The 20,949-nt window shown below is 39.0% G+C and overlaps 1 protein-coding gene across 4 annotated transcripts in view; it reads right to left on the bottom strand.

The window, feature by feature from the left end:
• The window catches only part of ANKRD17 (ankyrin repeat domain 17), a 164,599-nt gene extending 145,936 nt beyond the window's left edge, over positions 1-18,663 (bottom strand). For all 4 annotated transcript variants that reach the window (XM_043572493.1, XM_043572494.1, XM_043572497.1 and 1 more), the window contains exon 1: positions 18,234-18,663. In XM_043572493.1, coding sequence (XP_043428428.1) covers positions 18,234-18,659 — 426 coding nt within the window. In that variant the 5' untranslated portion in view covers positions 18,660-18,663. The remainder of the gene's footprint in view (positions 1-18,233) is intronic.
• Positions 18,664-20,949: the final 2,286 nt, after the last annotated feature.

Genomic DNA, 20,949 nt, shown 5'->3' with positions numbered 1-20,949 from the left:
TCACAATTATGAAAAAAGTAAGAGGTATGCATTATTTAAGCCACTTCTAAAAATTAACTAGCTATAAAGAGATCAAATGAAGCACTTTATCAAACTCCTTTCTGACATTTAAGTGTTAAAAACACAACATCTAGGGGCAGTTAAGGGTCTGACTCTTGATTCAGGTCATGATCTTGTGGTCATGAGATCAAGCCCCGCGTCAGGCTCTTGTACTGAGCATGGAGCCTGCTTGGGATTCTAACTCTCCCTCTCTTTCTGCCCCTCCCCAACTTACACACACTCTCTCTCAAAATAAGCATTTAAAAAGGCATTGGAAAAAAACCACAACAACTAAGATTAAAAAGAAAAAGGATACATAAAATTGCTTCTATCAAGCACAAATCTGTTTTTACAAGACTCAAGAAAGGAATATATAGTTTCTCCCAAGAAATTTGAAAATCTAATATGAAATGGATCTCATAAAATACAAATTGAAATGTTAATGACATCAAATCCAACAGTGTGTTAAAAAAAAAAAAATACATAACACTAAATATTCCAAACAGTTTACTATTAGGAAATTTAGTATTGGAACTCATTATATGAATAGACTGGAAGGGAGGGAAAAGAAATACTCATTTCAACAGATGCCAAAAATGCATTTGATAAAATTTAGTACACATTTCCAATAAAACTTTGTGAGCTAGGAGAAAGAGTTACTTTAGCTTAGTATACTAAATTAACAAAGAATATTTGCATTATACTTAATAGTGACACAGCATCGCTCCCATTAGCACTCCCTAGATAACGACTGCCTCTATTACCACTTTTATTCAACATTTTGGGAATGTTCAAAACTGATGCAAGAAGAAGAAAAAACAAGATGTATAAGTACTGAAAAAGAAGAGAAAGAAGACAATCATTTATTAAATTCAATATAACAATTTAGTCAGAACACTCAATAGAATAAACTGACTTAATAGTAGAATTCAATTAAGTGGCCATATACATATGAAAATCAATAGGTTCCTATCCTCCAACAATAACTAATTACAAAGTGTAATGGAAGAAAGAATACCATTCATAATGGTAATAAGAACTATAAAATAATCTGGAATAAATCCATCCCCCCAAAATGTGCAAAACCTGTATGAAAACAATAAAATTTTATTAAAGACGGCCTGAAGAAAATAGAAGCACACCATGTTTCTGGATGGAAATGCTCAGTATTATACATCTATTTCTCCTCAAATTAATTCATACTTCAATGTAATTCCAATTAAAATCTCAATGGGCATATTTTATGGCAGTTTACAAAAGTCATCTAACAAGTTAAATGCACACTATCTAGAACTCCTGACAAATCAATGACAACTGCCTTCTACAAAATCAAAGCATTATAACATACTAGGGTGAGCCATACAAAATCACAGATATTTGATGACTTTCAATGAATAAAATAACAATTTCAAAAGGTCCAACCAAATAACCAAAATTGATGTGGACACAAGAATAAAAAAAAAAAAAAAAAAAAAAACCAGCTATTACTGGAGTGCCTGGGTGGCTCAGTTAGTTAAGCATCTGACTCTTGATTTCAGCTCATTATCAGGATCATGAGATCAAGCCCCATGTTGGGCTCCACACTAAGTGTGGAGGCTGTTTGAGATTCTCTCTCTGTCTCTCTCTCTCTCTCCCCCCTACCCATCCGCCACGTGTACCTCCCCCCTTATAAAAACAAAAACAAAAACAAAAACAAAAACAGCTATTAATCTGGGAATGTTAAACACTCAAATTTTCCTACTCCCACCACCCACAAGTCCCTTTCTAAGTGGTAAGAAACAGGAGTCCACTCAAGTATTTAATACTAATAAAGCCTGGCAAAAGGCCAAGAGAGCCTCCTATTTCCCACCCCAGTAACAGTGACAGGCAGAAAACTGAAAGGGGGGGGGTGGAGAAAAGGAGAGATGTAAGGAGGAAAAGTTTCTTCCAACAACCCTGAACAGCTAAGCTAAAACCTAAAAGAGAGGAGACAAAGAACCAGGGGAAGAATATTCTAGAAAAAGAGTAAAAAGACCCTAAGTGAGAAAGTCTCCATGCTCCAAGAACGGGCTAGTAGGACTAGAAGATAGTGAATGAACTACGGGGCACCTGGGTGGCTCAGGATTGGTTGAGCATCTGACTCTTGATTTCGGCTCAGATCATGATCCCAGGGTCGTGGGATGGAGCCCCCTGTTGGGGCTCAGCATGTAGCCTGCTTGAGATTCTCTTTCTCTCTCTCTCCCCCTCCCCACCCCTCTCCCATCTGTGCCAGCCCTCTCGCTCAAAGATTAAAAAAAAAAAAAAAAAGACAATAGGGAATGAACTGAAAAGGATATAAAATGAGGCTAGAACAGTAAGAAGAATCAGCCATATGAAATCTTATAAGCCAAGGCAGGAGTTTGGATTTTACTCTAAGGGCAATGAGAAGTTAAATGAGGATTTACATTTCAGAAAGATTAGCCTAGCTGTTGCATGAAGAATGAAATGTAGTGTGAGGAGGCAAGAAGAGTGCTAGATCAAATTAGGAAGCTACTATGAAGTCCCAGTAAGATAGCACCCTGGACTAATATGATGGCAGCAAAGATGGAGAGAGGAGGGACATTTCCAGGTATAGCTTGGAAGTCTTATGTCCAGTATTCTTTCTCTTCCCACTCTGCCACCTCACTATTTTGGCAACAGGAACACTTTTTTGGGAAGCCATTCCATGAAACTCAGGAGAAAATGACCTCTCCTAGTCTATCTCCTAGAAAGTACAGAAAGACATGACCTAGGCCTGAACAAAGCATCTTTTTCCTTATCAATGGCTGGTTCAGGAATGGACACATGACCCAAGCTGGGCCAACAAGATTATTTCAGGAGCCAGGAATGACTTTTGTTGTACTGTGAGACACAAGGATATGTAATCCTAGAATTATATTGGTATAAGACATTTAATTATCCTCCAATATCCACACTCTTCTTCTTTTAGTAAAACACTTCTCCACAGATTATATCTGGGTATGATGGCCATATACAAGACCTAGGTCCTGGGATGGCCATATACAAGACCTAGGTCCTAGGAATGGACATACAACTAAGTTCTGGCCAGAAAGTAATTTTGCAATTTCTTGGCCAATTCATTAAAAGAAAGCTATTTGTGTTTGCCTGTTTCTTATTCCTCATGTGTTATGCATTAGTTTTCCAGGGCTGTCTTAACAAAATACCACAGACTGGATGGCTTAAACAACAAAATTTTTTCTCCCAGTTCTTTAGGCTAGAAGTCCAAGATTGAGGTATCAGCAGGTTTGGTTTCTTTGGAGGTCTCTCTCTTTGGCTTGTCAATAAGCTACCTTTTCACTGTGTCCTCACATGACCTTTTTTCTGTGTGCACACATTTCTAGTGTCTCTTCGTGTCCAAATTCCCTCTTCTTTTTTTTTTTTTTAATTTTTTTTTTCAACGTTTATTTTTATTTTTGGGACAGAGAGAGACAGAGCATGAACGGGGGAGGGGCAGAGAGAGAGGGAGACACAGAAGCGGAAACAGGCTCCAGGCTCCGAGCCATCAGCCCAGAGCCTGACGCGGGGCTCGAATTCACGGACCGCGAGATCGTGACCTGGCTGAAGTCGGACGCTTAACCGACTGCGCCACCCAGGCGCCCCCAAATTCCCTCTTCTTATAAGAACACCTGTCAGATTGGATTAGGGCCTACCCATATGACCTGATTTAACCTTAATTCCCTTTTATAAGGCATTACCTTCTATATACAGTCACATTCTGAGTTACTAGGGGTTAAGTCTTCCTTTTTTTAAAAATCATTTTATGTTATTTTTTTTTTCATCATGTTAACTGTACTCTTTAATCCCCATTTCCTATTACACCCATTCTCCCATCCACCTCCCCTCTGGTAACCATCAGTTTGTTCTCTATATTTCAGAGTCTGTTTCTTCATTTGTCTCTCCCTTCTTTTCTATTGCTTGTCTGGTTGTTTAAATTCCATATATGAGTGAGATCATATGGTATTTGTCTTTATTTTCACTTAGCATTATACTCTCTAGTTCTATCCATGTTGCTGCAAACAGAATTTCATTCACTTTTTATGGCTGAATAATATTCTATCTCACACACACATACATCTTCTTTATCCACTCATGTATTGGACACCTGGGCTGCTTCCACAGTTTGTCTATTGTAAATAATGCTTCAATAAACACACAGAGGCATACGTTCCTTTTGATTAGTGTTTTTGTATTTGGGGGGTAAGCACCCAGTAATGCAATTAGTGGACTGTAGGGTAGTTGTATTTTTAATTTTTTCAGGAACTTCCATACTGGTAACAACAGCTGTACCAGTTTGCATTCTCAACAACAATGGGTGTCAACGTTTCAACATGAATTTGGGAGGGACACCATTCAGCCCATAACAGGCTGGAACATGGATGTGTTGCTAGTGAGCCAGATTAGACTTTGTAGATGAAGTCAACACCCTAAGGCAGAGCTGCCCAATAAAACTTTCTATAATGATGGAAATGTTCTGTATCTGCACTCTCCAACATGGTAGCCACTAGCCACAGGTTGACTATTTAAACTAATTAAAACTAAAACAAAGCAAATCTAAAAATCCAGCCACTGGATTTTTGTATTAGCCATATTTCAAGCACTGAGTAGCCATACTGGTAGCAGCTACCATATTGGACAGCACAGGTTAAGGGATGGTGTAACAAAACAGGAGACACTTAGACCTATGCACAACCTGAAGGACTTCCCTAGAGTATTATCACATAATCTATCCTGCTTGAACCACAAGTGTTTTGGAGTCTCTTTGTTCCAACAACCTATCTTATATTTTAATCAATACACTAAATTAGAAGTAAAGGGCTGCCATAACAAATTCTTAAAAACTCTGATAAGGCTAGAGGATAGCAAGGAAATGTGTCAGGCTGGAAAACTAACAACCTCTGTTACGCAGTGACAAACCATTTAGTAAAACTCTTGTCTGTAATAATGGGGAGGGCACATTACATAACTACCAAGTGTGTATAGCTTGAAGAAAAGCAATTAGAAAAACTCAGAATATTGGTGGGGTGTTGGTTGTTTAAACAGGCAAGAAGATCATCTCAACCATGAATAAGGGAGTTGTGAGCAGAGATAAACATAAAAACAGTGCCACTGAGTGAAGCTCTAGTCCAGTAAATCCAGGCCTCTGAGATCAGCAAAGGCAGCTACTTTTGTGCTCCAAATAAAAAGAGAGAACTTTGTCACCTCAAAGGTTCTTTGCCACATAGTAGCAAAGAACAGGTGAAGAGTGTTGCTTTCCCATATGTGATGGTTTCTTGATGTGTCAACTTGGTTAGGCTAAACTAATCCTGGTGCTACTGTGGAGGGATTTGTAGATGTAATTAAAGTCCCTAATCAGGTGACTTTAAGCTAAGGGGATCATCCTTACTGAGCATGACCTAATAGGTAAGATCTTAAAGGAGATTGGGTTCTTCCTGGCAAATGAGACTGTGAATAGCAGCTGAGTCTACAATTGCTCCCCCTTCCCTGGATCTTCATTTCCTAACTGCTTTGGGAGAGCCATGTCAGCATATGACCTTGGGTTCTAGCCTATTTGAGATCTTCCCTTCCTAAATGCCTACCTTACAAACTTCAGACTCCGCCAGCTCCCAGAATTCTGTAATCCAATTCCCTGTAGTAAGTCTTTTAATATATGTCTATCTCTCTTTCTATCATATACAAATCTCCTATTTGTTCTGCTTCTCTGGTAAAACTTTTGACGGATACACCATTCAAGCCTATTATTTCAGATGCCCTCAAGGTAGCCCAGTAACAGAAAAAGGAACAGGTCTAGAACAGAGAGAGACCAGTAAGAGGATGAGTAGATTTCAAAAAATTAGGACTAAAAGAGATCTTTTGCTGAAGATAATGTCATATGGTACTGACTTAAAGAGAATGGAACAGGGGTGCCTACGTGGCTGAGTTGGTTAAGCATCTGACTTCCGCTCAGGTCATGATCTCATGGTTCGTGGGTTCGAGTCCAGCACAGGGCTCTGTGCTGACTGCTCAGAGCCTGGAGCCTGCTTCAGATTCTGTGTCTCTCCCTCTCTCTGCCCCTCCCCTGCTAACACTCTGTTTCTGTCTCTGTCTCTCTTAAAAAATTAATAAACATAAAAAAAATAATTAAAAAAAGGGAAGAATAGAAATCTATTAAGTTTTTGTAAGAGTTTTACCACCAAACTATATTAGTGGCCTATAAAAACCTATGACTGAACCTTACATAACCCTGCAGCTCCTAAATCTATACCAACTGGCAGGGAGCTATAAAAGTTGCATAATTCCTAGAGATGTCATACTCTTGAATGCCTTCTACTTCAGATGTAGCAAAGAAAGATAACAAACAAGGAAGAATCACCTAAGAACAAAGCCAAGGACACATGCAATAGTCAAAGTGCATTCCTCCCACAGAGCAAAACAGAGTATAACCAAGGAATTGACATAGTTGCCAAGGCAGAGTCTTCTGTCCAGAAGGATTTCAGTATTAATATGCACCAACAACTGCTATCTACTTCTATTCTTTCCCTCTCCAAAGAAGCATCATTATGATTATCCTTAATAATCATCCTATTCCTATCAACTACTGTACAATGGGCTGGGCAAAAGGAGAGATACATTATTTATTTAGATTACTGGCTGAATTAAGAATAAAAGCATTATATAGGGCTGAGCTATATATAGTAACTGGATGGGACCTAGGATCGATTCCCTTGAGAAAGGAAAGTATGTGTTAAAAGAAAGGTTTGCACAAATGTTGGGTGACCAAAAAGGTTCAAACCACTACTCAAGAAGAAAAGTTTGAATTGGAAAGACACACTTGATAGTCCCTAACTTATGCATATGTAAACACATAAGACTAGATAAAATCACCTAAGAAATGAGATTACGTACAAGACTGAAAAGGGCTCAGGATTGAGCAATAAGGTACTAAATAATCAAAGGATTTACAATGAGGGGAGTAGGAAGAAGTAAGAAGACCAACCAAAAAGCAGCTAGTAATAAAGAAACAGAAGAGGACGGTATAACATAAGCAAAGAGGGTAGCATTTTTTAAGACACAAAAATCGGTCAACAAAGTCAAATGATACTGAAATGAGTAAATAAGAAATGGACCCTACAACGAAGTATTATATCCAAAAAGATATCCATGTATCTTTGAAAACAAAGCACAGAAGTATTAAAATTTCTAAGAATTTTTTCTTAAAATATTGGGTTAAAGAAGGTCTCCAAAAGTCACAATAGAATAATTCATTTTACTACATAAAAATAAAAATGTTTCAATGTTTCACATAGTATTGTGAAAATACTATGAGCAGAGAACAACAAATACTGTGAAAGATTAATATGCATAAATATAAATAGCACCAACAAATCACTTAGGGGCGCCTGGGGGGCGCAGTCGGTTAAGCGTCCAACTTCAGCCAGGTCACGATCTCGCGGTCCGTGAGTTCGAGCCCCGCGTCAGGCTCTGGGCTGATGGCTCAGAGCCTGGAGCCTGTTTCCGCTTCTGTGTCTCCCTCTCTCTCTGCCCCTCCCCCGTTCATGCTCTGTCTCTCTCTGTCCCAAAAATAAAATAAACGTTGAAAAAAAAAAAATTTAAATAGCACCAACAAATCACTTAGAAAAAGACAATTCTAATAGAATAATAAGCATAAAACAGCAAATTTTCAAAAGAAATACAAATGAAAAATATACATAAAAACTTAACTGATGTCAACAGTAATCAGGAAAATAAAAACAAAAACATTATTTTTTGTTTAAAAGATTTTAAAAACTAAGATTGCTCATTTCCAGTAATTTTTTTAATGTTTATTTATTTTTCAGAGAGAGAGACAGAGAGAGAGAGAGAAAGAGACAGAGAGAGAGAGAGAGAATAAGCGGGGGAGGGACAGAAAGAGAGGAAGACACAAAATCTAAAGCAGGCTCCAGGCTCTGAGCTGTCAGCACAGAGCCCAACGTGGGGCTCAAACTTGTGAACGGCAAGATCATGACTTGAGCCAAAGCCGGACACTTAACCAATTGAGCCACCTAGGCACCCCTCCGGTAATATTCTTACTACCCTGTTGATGGAAGTAAAACTTGGGAGTATTTATTAAATTTAACATGTGCAAAACCTTTGGCCTAGTAATTCTTTCCAGGAATCCATCCTAAACTAATATTTTTCTATTTAAAAATAACCGTAAAAGAATGGTCATTTCAGCATTATACATGTAATAGCAACGTACTGAAAACAATGAAAATGTCTACCAATATAAAGGAGGAAATAAATCATAAACATTCATACTATGGAACATTCATAAGTCAGTAAGAACAATGAGACAAATCCTAATGTACTGTTAGACACACATACCCCTTTCTCCACCCCACACTCATTCATCCACTCTCACCAAGAAACTAGAACATTTGATATGCACCAAGCTGTTAGCAGCATTTACTCTAAGAAAAAATGAGACAGAAACCCTCATGTATTAGAAGACTTTTTAAAAGTAGGAATGCACTCATTAGTTTTTATAGTTAAATAAGTATGCAACCATTATCTGAAGATTTCTCTCTTCAACTGACATATTTTAAGTATGGTCATCAATGAAACTTTTAGCAGACAAGATTTCTAAGTGACAGTTTTACTCTGTGTGACAGGTAATTTGATTAACATACACCAAGGGGAAAAAAAGAAAAAATTTTAAATAATGATTAATTCTGGAAAGTAGAATTATAGGAGATTTTTGTATTCTTTTTTGGATCTTTTTGATTTTGTCAAATTTTCTATAAATATGTACATGCTTCTACACATGTGCATACATTTAATTAATTAATAATGTTTAAACACCATATTTAACACCATATTTAAAATCTAATTTAGAAGATATTTAACATTGTATTCTACACTGTTCTATAATTCAATTTCTCATAATTTAATATACTTATACCTGCATTAACCACAAGTATATCTTTATAACCTCTTCTTACTACAAAATCTTCAGGGTAAATTAGGATGGATAAGTCTTTGGTGTAATTTAATTGTCAAAGACATTCTAGAAAAATAGCACATACAGACCTCATCTTAAAAAAAAAAAAAAAAAATCAGAACCTAACACCAAAAATTAGTGAGTATTCCAAGAGGCACTCATAAAAGATGTAAAGTCTACCCAACTTTTTTTTTTTATGTTTATTTTTGAGAGAGAGAAAGAGTGAGTGGGGGGAAGGGGGGACACAGAATCTGAAATGGGCTGTGTGCTGACAGCAGAAAGCTGATGTGGGGCTTGAACTCATGAACCATAAGATTATAACCTGAGCTGAAGTTGGACGCTTAACTGACTGAGCCACCCTGGGCACCCAAGTCTACCCAACTTGTATTCAAAACAGAAATAAAACAATCCCTATAATGAGATAAATTCTAAAGGCACACAGTTGCACTGAAAACTAACAGATTCCCAAATAATTATACAGGATTAAAATCATCTTCACAGTTCTAAATTATTATTAGTTTTATCTCAACATGATTTAAATATTATGAAGGTAGGAATAATGTCTCAGTTTCTTCAAATTCCTCATAATCTCTGATTTTGCTAGGACCCAATAATGGCTCTTAAATAAACTTATTTCTAAGAGTATAATAATAGTGATATTTCCTCAAAATCTTTAAAAAATTCCACCACTGTGCTAAATTTTCATGTACGTAAAGTTAAGTTTTACTAACCTACAACATGAATAAAATCAATTTGTTCAACATATACAGCTATTATTTTAAATATAGTTAACTTTTTAACATTCACTGAGAGGGAAATGGTTGAGATTATTATATACTGAAATCAGCCACATATAGGAGATAATAAATGCGTGTCAAGAAAAAGAATTAACTCCTATACTGCATCTTGAACTACTAAAAACTATATTAGAGGTTTTGTATTTCTGTTATTAACTTCAAATAAAAAAAAAAAGTAAGAGGGAAACATTGCACAGAGAACGTAAGAGACTCTGAGGTCAAACACTGAATTGGAAATACAACTGGTATAACACAAACAAGAAGCTTCCTTTTCCTATCAGGTTTCAAATTTAGAGTGACAGGAAAGAGGGAAAGGAAAACAGAACTATACATTAATGCTTATTCTAAATTCAAAACTGATAAAACTAATTTTTCTACAGATCTCTCTATTTCTCAAAGGTTCTTTAATTAAAAGACAATTCAAGGGGCACCTAGGTGGCTCAGTCGGTTGCGCGTCCAACTTCGGCTCAGGTTATGATCTCACAGTTCCTGAGTTTGAGCCCCACATCAGGCTCTCTACTGTCAGCACAGAGCCCGCCTCAGATCCTCTATCCCCCTCTGTCCGCTCCTCCCCCACTTGTTTTCTCTTTCTCTCTCTCTCTCATAAATAGACATTAAAAAAAAAAAAAAAAAAAGAATTCAAGAGGGAAAACCCAGACCACAAATTAATTTTAGGGGGTTATTTCTTGCCTTTTATTTTCTTTTCTGTTCCTTTCTTTTGGGGGAGGACAAGGGGAACAGGAAAAAAAAAACAGAAACGAAAGATTAAATGAGACCCAGTGGTACCTCAGGTGGGGACTATGCCCTGCTGGAGAGACACGGGTATACTAGTTTTGTAAATTTGTCATGTCTAGTGTGTACTTGCAAATAAGCTCAAGAAATAAGAATTGAGGAGATGACTCATTTTCAAAACTGAAATAATAGTATCTAATGCACCTCACATTTTTCTCCATAACTCAAGTTTTAGTACTGATTAATCTGAATATTAAGTAACAAGCAGTTAAGTATATAATTAAGTATAATCTACGGTCCTCCTTTATCATGGATTCCATCCCTAACCCTCCAATCATTTTTAAACTATTCCACTCTAGAACTTTCCTACTTTTAGTCAACATTTTCATGGTACAGCCGGCAAAAATACACATAATCTGTTTTGTGCAGATGTATCATAGAATTACTTAAAATAAGTTATAATTCTCTAATACCTTAACTCATCTTGTTCAATACTATGCTGAATTTTACTGAAAAAGCATGCTTTGTTTCAGATCATTTACCAAAAAAGAGCACATTTTTTTCGCCATGACTCATAAAAGCGTATTTAACATTTTAACCTATTATCAACAATCTTATTGTCCATTACACACAATTCACTATGATCTATCTATACACCTTGAAAGGGATTTCATCATATTATCAAAATTGTTTATAAACATATTAAATAATATTGGCTCCAAAAGGAATTCTCAAAGTACTGTGATCTTTACATATTTTTGTAACTGACCCTCTTTTATGTCTAGTCTTACCCAGAAGTAAGCTTAACTTTTTTTTTTTTTTAATTTGGGGGAGAGGGGGAAAGAGAGAGAGAGCACACGAGCCCCCCCCCCCCCCACACACACACACACACAGGGGAGGGGCAGAGAGAGAAGAAAGAGAACCCCAAGCAGGCTCCACACTCAGTGCAGAGCCAGACAAGGGGCTCGATCCGACCCTGGGATCATGACCTGAGCCGAAATCAAGAGTTGGACGTTCAATCAACTGAGCAGCCCAGGCACCCTTTAGGTCAACTTTTTAAAGATCAAGGTAATGTTTATAGGGTTTTATAACAGAAGGCAACTTACATTGTGCTTTCAATAATTAGATCTATATTAATTTTGAGTTTCAAAGCATTTTGGGGAAAAATAAAACCCAACATGTCCCTTTTCAATAATTAAAACCTAAATTATAAATCATGATAAAATAATACCTATGTCATTCCAAAATTCCACTTCCCCTCTTGACTGGATAAGAAAAGTTTTTAAAGACAAAAATATATATATTAAGAAATTAAAAATCCTAAGAAAGGAAGGGTATTTTGCTTCTGAGTGGCAAGTGGATAAGCATAACTATCAGACAGGTAAGGTTCCAGGGACTAGATGTGTATTCATATCCACCCTTCACCTGCAATTACCTAATTTTTTTTTTTTCAAAAGGTGAAAATTAAAGGAAGTTAGTCAGATTTGGCATAGATTACCATGGATGTTGGTGCCCTCTAATGGTCCTAATAAAAACACAAGTAGTATCAGCAGGTACTACCCCACATACTACTGTGAAGTGAAATTTTTTTCATCTATGGTCAAGTATGGAAAAAATTACATGAAAATTCATTATATGTACATTTCCTAACCCACTAAATCACCGTGCTAAGAATGTAGAATAAACTGTCATAAATACAAATACACTGCCTAAAAATTGATTTCCTAGTCAACTGGATAGTATAACTAGATGATAGTGGAAGCAATCTAGCAAACAGTCTAGCAAATTTTGGGAAGTCAAAATGTACTGCTCTGATGATCCCAAATATTTCCAGAGTAAGTGGCTAAAGAAGAAATATTTATTCATTTATTACTTATTTAGTTATTTTTACTTCAGAGATCCGACTTCATGAAAGCCTAGCAGAGGTAAGACACTAAGACTTACATAACACACATGGTACAATGCAGCAGGAGATATAAAGATGTGTAACGCAGTATTTCCATCCTCAAATCTGACAGTCCATAGAGACTAGATGAAAACCACTTCATCAATTAAACAATTAAAAGGCAAAATATGAGGATTTAAGACAAGAGTAAGCATAGGGCTAGTTTACCAGAAAGAACAAATAAGTCTTGGACTTCACAACACAAATAGGTCATCTGCATTACCACGTTACGTTGGTTATAAGCAGGCACATAAATGCCTGCCGAATTCCCACTACTACTGCAGTGAGAATGTTTCAAACTAAGAAGGTGGGAGGGAGGGAGAAGGCAGTCACAGACCTCTCTGAGTATCTAATAACAGTTTTACACACACACTATGAAGGTAGGGGAGAAAGAATAAAACACAAGCACCTTCAACAAAATCTTGGGTTTAATTTCAGGTATTCACAGCCTATCCAGATCCCAAGTTGACAACTTCTATTTAAAATATTTTTTTAGCTTTTGGAAACAACCTTGAAAGTAAAAATCTTGAGAGGGAGGAAGAAGCAACAGATTGCCTCTAGAGAGGGTAGTTTTCACTATAAAGTTTCATTTTGTTAATAGTTAATTCTAGATGGTGGGAATATGGATATACTTATCTGCAGTTTTCTATATTTCTTCTTTTTTAATGAGTTGAATAAGAAAAAGAGAAGGAAACAAGAAAAGGAAAGAAAAGCTTGGAATAGTCAACGTGTCTTCAGTAGTTGGTTGCCCTACTGCCTAAAATGATCTTCCCCTACACTACCTGAATTTGTTTTCACACTATCTGAAATGTCAAATTTCAAGATGCTACACTTAACATCAAACAGCATAACAGAATATGTGAATGAATGAATGAATGAATGAGTAGGCTTTGAATCAAACAGACAGGTTAAGTCCTGCTCTGCTAATTAGCTGTGTGACCCTGATGAAGCTACCTAAAACCCTTCTAAGCCTGTATCTTTTGCCTCTAAAGTTATTATGAATATCCCCTCCCAACATGTGTATACTTCTGAAACTCACCCACTTGATTTCAGCATATACATTTAACCATTTACTCTTACTCTCATTAATCACTGGTGCATTTTAAAATCAATGTGCATTAAAACAGTTTTGCTCAACATTACTTACCCAGTATAGCAAAATGCCCAGCACAAAGCAGGAACTCTTAAGCATTTAATGAATAATTAAAGAAATATGAGGACATCTACTCCACAGAGACAGGGTGAAAATAAAATGAGAATACAGGATACCTGTATTATCTCATTTAATTCTCATAACAATGGTATAAAATAGGATCTACATTATCACGACTTACACAGTAAGAAACTGAGACGCAGAGAGTTTAAGGTAACTTGCCCAAGATCACAAACCTATTGAATGATGGATCATATTTGACTCTAAGCTCTAGTCCGTGCTCTTAACCATTATGTTAGACTTGACACACAGTAGGCTCTGAATAAGTAATAGTTTCTTACTATGTTTTTAAAATGTAAATATATGTAGGAGGCTTAAGGTAGTTATCAGGCATTCAACAAAGTAAACTGGCTTTAAATGTCTTTCAGCCTAACACCTAGGGAACAGCACCATCAGTAAGAGAAGTAAATTAGCAACTGAAAGATATTGAAATCCAAACTTCGGCGCGATTTGGCAGCCCTGGATCCAAGATGAGAGGAAGAAACTCCTCTTGGTTTCCTAAATGAATTCTGGAACTTTCCTAAGTGCTTAGGCAGACTATGAAACAAGATAATTATGACATAACTATTTCTTCAAAGATCTTAACATCTAGTTTACAAATACTGCTTCATCAATTAAGAGATGAAACTGGGTAACAAGTAAGCTTCTCTGGACTCAACTGGGATTCTACCGTTACAACAAAGGAACTGGGGTGGCATTTTTCCATTAAAGAACAACAACAAAAGATCTGGAAGCGAACTTGAAGGAACATAATATACTGAAATAATTTTTCTTTCTCTCATTCTCAACCCTACTTCTTCCATATCTACAAATTCTCCCTAGCCTTACAAATCCGTTCAAAAGTAAGTCAGTACTAATTTATTCACTGGTTCCCCTTGTCTAAAATTTCTTCACTAGGTTTGTCTCTTGAGTTTAAAGCACCAAGTTATCTACCAAAAAGAGCTGGAATTCTAATCCACTCCTACTGTACTTACATTTCACACCTCTTTAATAAAAATTACTTTTGAACATGAATCCTACCTTTAACAAGTTTTTTCCCTCTTTGAATTCTGCATTAGCAAACCATTCAATTACATTTAAAAATGCATTCAATAGAATGCAATGTTATTTCTGAAATCTCCAAAGTATCAACTCTTGAAATTTCAACATTGTTTTCCTGTAATATTCAAGTAAGAAATTTAATTTAGTCCACTAATTTGAAAAGAAGTGCATCAAGCCTTTCATGCTAGGAAATACACTTCTGTGTATTTTCTGTATTAGTCAGTCATCCGCTGAAAACCAAGGATACCATGCATTTTTCAATTTTTGATCTAAGATTTTGAGTCAAATGAGGGGGGAAGGAGAGGGCAGAGGAGAGCTCTTGGTCTTATCCTTTGTTTTCAGGTATAGATGAAGTTACATAAATTATCTAAAACATGATTATCCTATGCTGAAACACTGAAGAAAAAATCCAATTCTCAATAACCTACTGTAACATTTGATAAGAATTAGATTCTTGTGGGGCACCTGGGAGGCTCAGTTGGTTAAGCAATCAACTTCAGCTCAGGTCATGATCTCATGGTTCATGAGTTTGAGCCCTGCATCAGGTTCTGTGCTGACAGCTCAGAGCCTGGAGCCTGCTTCGGATTCTTTGTCTCCCCCACTCTCTGCCCCTCCCCCACTCGCACTTGTGTGTGTGTGTGTGTGTGTGTGTGTGTGCGCGCGCACGTGTGTGTGTGTGTGTGTGATTCTCTCTCTCGCTCAAAAAATGAATAAACATTAAAATTTTTTTTTAAAAATTAGATCTTCTTCAACATTCAAGCAAAGCTCCTTACTCTTTAAATTGAATCTCCTTTCCTTCGAACTTTTCTCTTTCAGCAGATATGAAGAATATCCAGCTAACATTTCTTCATAGTAAATATACATATTTTTGTTAAATTATCATCCACTTTTTCAGGTTAAGTACCTGAAACCAAAACTATATACAAAAACTATAACCTGACATATTTCTTTTTAACCTTTTGATAATTCTTATTAGAAGGATAACCTCAGGGATCATGTCATCCACGTTTTGTGTAGCCAGTAACAGAATGAATTAGAAAATGGACTTAAATACAAAGAGTATTAGCCACAGATTTCCTAGCTCTAGAAAGTTAAACTTCTGCTGACATGTCAATAAAATGATAATGAAATGAAAAACATTGCACAACTCACCCAATTAGCTTATAGTGTACAGTGACTATGAGGTTTATTTATTTCTTTATTTTGGTCAAGGATGGAGGCAGGTGCAAAGACATACTGTACTCCTTTCTGTTTGCTCATCCCTCATCATGTACCTATACGGATGTTTTTTAATGGCTGCACTTTCTTACACTTATTTCTCCTGACTCATCTTCATAACAAATGACAAACCCGTTGTTTACACCACTGTGGACAGAACAAAATAAAGCATATTAAAAACAAAGAAACTCCCTAGTTGATGAAAGTCAAAACATATCATTTTCATTTTCTGAAGAAAATAAACCTGCTTCACAAAACTAACACACCTATAAACTTACTAAAAGTTTTGCTTATTAGGCCAAATTCCAATGAACAAAACTACCTAGGTATGTGAAGTTTACAGCAGAATATTCCCCAAAGTACTACACTCAACTTGATATTGAGTTCTAAACCAGAGCTTAATATTCTGTGGGAGTATTTAAAATCTTAATAAAATACTGGCATTCTGATCACAGCTGCATGTTTGTGTTACCTTGCAATTCATTGCCTGTTTTTTGAAAGATTCGGGAGGGGGATGCGAGGAAATAAACTGCCATATAAAGTGTACTGTTCGGAACCATTAGAAAACTTTGATTTTCTACTTTTGCTACACTCCACCACAATCAGTTTCTTCTAAGCCTTGTTTTCCTCATTTTTAAAATAAAAGGGCTGAACTAGATTATCTCTAAAATGTTTCTCATCTCTGTAAAGAACTGTACAAGGAAATGATTCTAACTACCATAATTGATTTTACTGAAAATAAGAATCCTGTCACACCCTTTTCTCCATTGTTTCAAATGCAGCCCGAGCAACACACTATATATTGAGAGGTTCCAACTAAAATCAATACAAAATCTATCAATACAAATCTATGCTTAGAATTCAACAGGATACAGAATAGCAGGGAGTGTTCATCTTTTTGGCACACATACTTTAACTATTACATCTCTACCTATATAACTTCATCCAGTCTGAGGTAAAAGAGAATCTGGTCTTCCAACAGGGAAGTCTCAAACTCTTTAAAAGGTATTTCTCTATTTGAACAGAACTCAAGATCCAAAAATGCAATTTTCAAAAAACAAGCTTTGCACCAAGATAAGTTGTTTGTGGAAGAGAATAAATGGCAAGTGCTACTTCTAGATAATTCAGTTGTTCTCGTACAACTGGATTTAAAATCAGCCTTTAAAGCGGTTTTCCTTCTGCTGCCTTAAGTTACAACTTCTTTCTCCGAATCAAGATTTTCTAGCTTCCATTTCAGGGAGTGGACAAGAGAGTTACAAAAGAGTTGATAACTAGTAAGGCTAACTCTTCGTTTGTTGTCAGTATGCTATGTTTTACTGAGCTTTTGGGTTATATGGCCTTTGAAGAATAAGGTCCTGCAACGCCGCCTGTCTGTGGACCCAGGAAAAATTATAAAACAGTTATGAAACCAGATCACTAGGACAAACCAAGAGGCCTTCCTATTCCAACTCACCACAACCAAGACTGGCTTCAAAGCACTCTTGAGCTGCCCCAGAATATCTGGAAAACGAGAGAGCCTGGCTGAATTCCTCCTCACTAAGGAAGCATCTGAAGATGTATATGTATGTACATGTAAGAGTCAAATATATTTTCAGCCACTCAGTTACATATAAATATATAGGGATATAAGATCGGTTCATCCAAAATCCTTGAGAGAGCAAAGAACTAAAAGCTATTTCAGCAGCCACAATAGTTACGGAAAAAAAAAAAAAAAACCCTGCAGCAGAACAGTATGGAAAAGTACAGCTTCTCACGTGTCTCTCACATACACAAATACTTAGCTCTGAGTCCCTTACAACCTTACCTCCCCTCCAAACTGCTCTCTCTTCCACCTCACAAGTGGGAGAAATCTACCAACCTCCCAGTCATTCCCCAAGAGACTCAGCTACCTATTATCTTACCCCTCCCGCTTTGGTCCCGCCCCCGCCCCAGGAATAACAGGGCCCTGCTGACCCCAGGCAGACCCCGCCGGGTGTGCAAACAGGGAATCTAACCAATTCCCTCCATCCTTAACCATGTGAACCATCCCGGGATAACCTGCTGTTCACCAACTCCGTGGGCTCTGTGGTCCTCCCACCCCCACGTGTCAGCTACCCTCCCCCACATCCCCACACCTCACGATTTAGGCCGGGGAAAGAAAGAGGGCAGTGGAAAGCCTGGCCGCTGAGATAGATCGACCCACAGGAATCTGTCCCACCGCAAGTCCCCTCCCACCTTCGGCCCCTACCCTTTACTGCCCCATCCTCCCTCCTTCCTTTGAAAGCAGGCCCTTGCCTCAGAAACCTCTTCTTCCTCGTCGTCGTCGTCCTCTTCTTCCTCGCTGTTGTTGCTGCTGGTGCCGCCGCCGCCTCCACCGCCGCCGCCGCCGCCGCCTCCACCGCCGCCGCTGTTGTCGCTGTCGCTGCTGCTTTCGCTGCTGCTGGGGGGTCGGCAAGTCCGGTTACGCTTGGCCTTGTGGTGCTGCTGCTGCGGCGGCTTCTTCTTCAGGAGTAGGTCGCAGACTCGCACCATCCCACGAGGAGAAGAGGCCGAGCGAGCCCCGCTGCTGCCGCCAACGCCGCTGCCGACCTCCGCCGCCGCCGCCGCCGCCGCCGCCGCGGGGGGGCCCGCCACGGCCGCCACCGCCGGGGGGCTCCCTTCTCCCTCAGCCGCTGCCGCCGCCGCCGCCGCCGCCGCCACCGGAACCGTCGCCTTCTCCATCCCCGGGGAAAGAGGGGGGGCGCGGACGGGGGAGGGGCGTGGGGGCTACGCTCTACCGCGACTTCGGCCGCACCGGGGCCGACACAGCGCTCGGTGCCGCCTCCGCCGCCACCGCCTCGGTCACCTCTACTGCCGCCGCCGCCGCCGCCGCTCCGCCAGCTCTCACCTCGTCTCGCGATACTAAGGGCGGGGAGCCTGACGATGGGAGGGAGGGAGAGGGAGGGAGTGTGAGGGAGCAAAGGAGGGAGGGAGGGGTGAGGCGTAAAGAGAGACCCGGGTGTCGGGAGACCCAGAGAAGGGGAGACCAGGAGGAAGCGAGGGAAGTGTGCCCAGGGCGACTTCCGATGGAGGGACGGCGGGGACAGAAGAGGCCCGCGGTTACAGTCGGAGCGCCTGCGAGCGCCCGGATTGCTTCTCTTTCCTCGCTATTTCCCCCACACATACAGCCCTTCAGACCTCCCTTCTTCCTTCCTCGCTTGTGACTAGAACGCAGCCGCAGGCGGAAGTGCAGGTGACGCCATCAGCCGTCGCCTGAGCCGTGGCGCGCGGGTGGCCCAAAGACGAAAGTGAGATTTCGAGGGCCAGATTCCGGGCCCCCGCGGGCTGGCACTGCTGCAGCGCGTGGGGCAGGCGGGCGGGCTGGAGAGCAGCGGCCCCGGACCGGGTGGGAAGCCGGTGCGGACGCGCGGTGCAGACACTTTGTTAGCTGGAGGCCGGGACCGCCAGATCCGGGAGGTGGGGCCTCTTTCTGGACTGTCGTACGTAGTTTTATTCCTGGCCTTTTTTTCCACCGCCAAATCGTGATTAAGGCTTTGGATCTTTAAGAGATGGCGTCGTGTAGAGGAAAGAGCCCTCTTTGGCCTGAGTCTTGAGGTATAGACTTCCTGAATCTGAGTTTACAGTTAGTTGTGTGTTATGAAGGAGTTCGATTAGGTGATGTCTGAGATTACTTTAAAGTTTCCAAAGGGGAAAAGACGGGAGAAGCAAGCACGATACGTGCCAGACTTTGCAGAGAATTCACCAAATGACCCTGATTTAGTTCTTCCACCCCTCACCGATTCGGCTTTTTTTCTGTGAAGTGAGCATCATAAATAATCATCCCTGTCTATGCATCTCTTGGAATGTTGTGAAGGAGGTTTTGAGTTCATTCGTAGGTGTATGAAGAACTTCCAGGACTTTTGAAATAATAGCGTGGCTTATTGAACTCAGAATTATCCCTTTCTGGTCCAATAAGAGCACAGTGGCATAAGGAAAATGAAGCAAACGTCAAAGGCAGATGTACTGGCACAGGATAAAAATTATGTCTCAGCTGACATAGTTGCCATTTTAAGACTGCTAAGTTTAATTGAGTGTGCCTGAATTTTTTTTAGCTTTTTTTTTTCTTTTTAGCATTGGCATACCATATGAAATGTGGGCAGTTGCCAGTACTCTACAGAGTACTATGGCAGAATTGGCAATGACTGAATCAATTCATTCAAACAAAAATTCATCATGTTCCTACTGTGTGCATAGTTTTGGAAATCAAAGTCTCTGCTTCCAGGGGCTTTATGGTGTGATAGGTGCTATAGTAAATATACACACTAAGCTAACTATCTGCCTGTTCCTCTCCCACAGTTTTTGCCGAGGTCCTGTGCAGAACATGATACTACATTTGTGTATCTTAACACTACAGGTTTAGGTTCTAGAACCTCAGCTGGATTACTCCCTCCTACCCTGTATATTCATCAGCACCTTCTTTTCCCTTCCCACCAGAATACTTTTTGCAGTGTTTAAGTCCCAGTCACATTTCATTATATGACTTTACTTCAAACGCCAAAAGATTGATGCTGTTACGTGTCAACTCCTTCAATTTTCTAAATACCATAAACTTAGATACTTCCAGAACTTTCCTCTTCTCCAGTATCAGAGGAATGAGACATTTCTGGCTCTTATATGAGATGAATTATCCATCTTCATTCTAGTTTCAATCTCCTCTTTCTCTTCCATTTATTACCTTTTCTGTCTTCAAACCTCCACATTTCTGGTTCCACTCTGTTTCCTTCCCTTCACAATTAGGCTTTTAAAGAGGATTCTATGTTCAATGTCTGTTATCTGAATTTAACTCATTAACCCTTTGCAATCTAACTTCTTTACCTAGAACACTATCAAAAATACTGTCTTTAATCCCATTACTTAGAAGAAAATAAGTTTACATAGTAGTGAAATGAATATCTTGTTGGGACTGAGATGCAGTCAAACCTATTAGAATAGACCCCTAGAGTGACTTTATATTGCTTTTATCTAGCTTTTT

This window comes from Prionailurus bengalensis, chromosome B1 (genome assembly GCF_016509475.1).
Source record: "Prionailurus bengalensis isolate Pbe53 chromosome B1, Fcat_Pben_1.1_paternal_pri, whole genome shotgun sequence".
Taxonomy (NCBI): domain Eukaryota; kingdom Metazoa; phylum Chordata; class Mammalia; order Carnivora; family Felidae; genus Prionailurus; species Prionailurus bengalensis.
The sequence above is the reverse complement of the archived record's forward strand: the minus strand, read 5'-3'. Positions and strand labels throughout refer to the sequence as shown.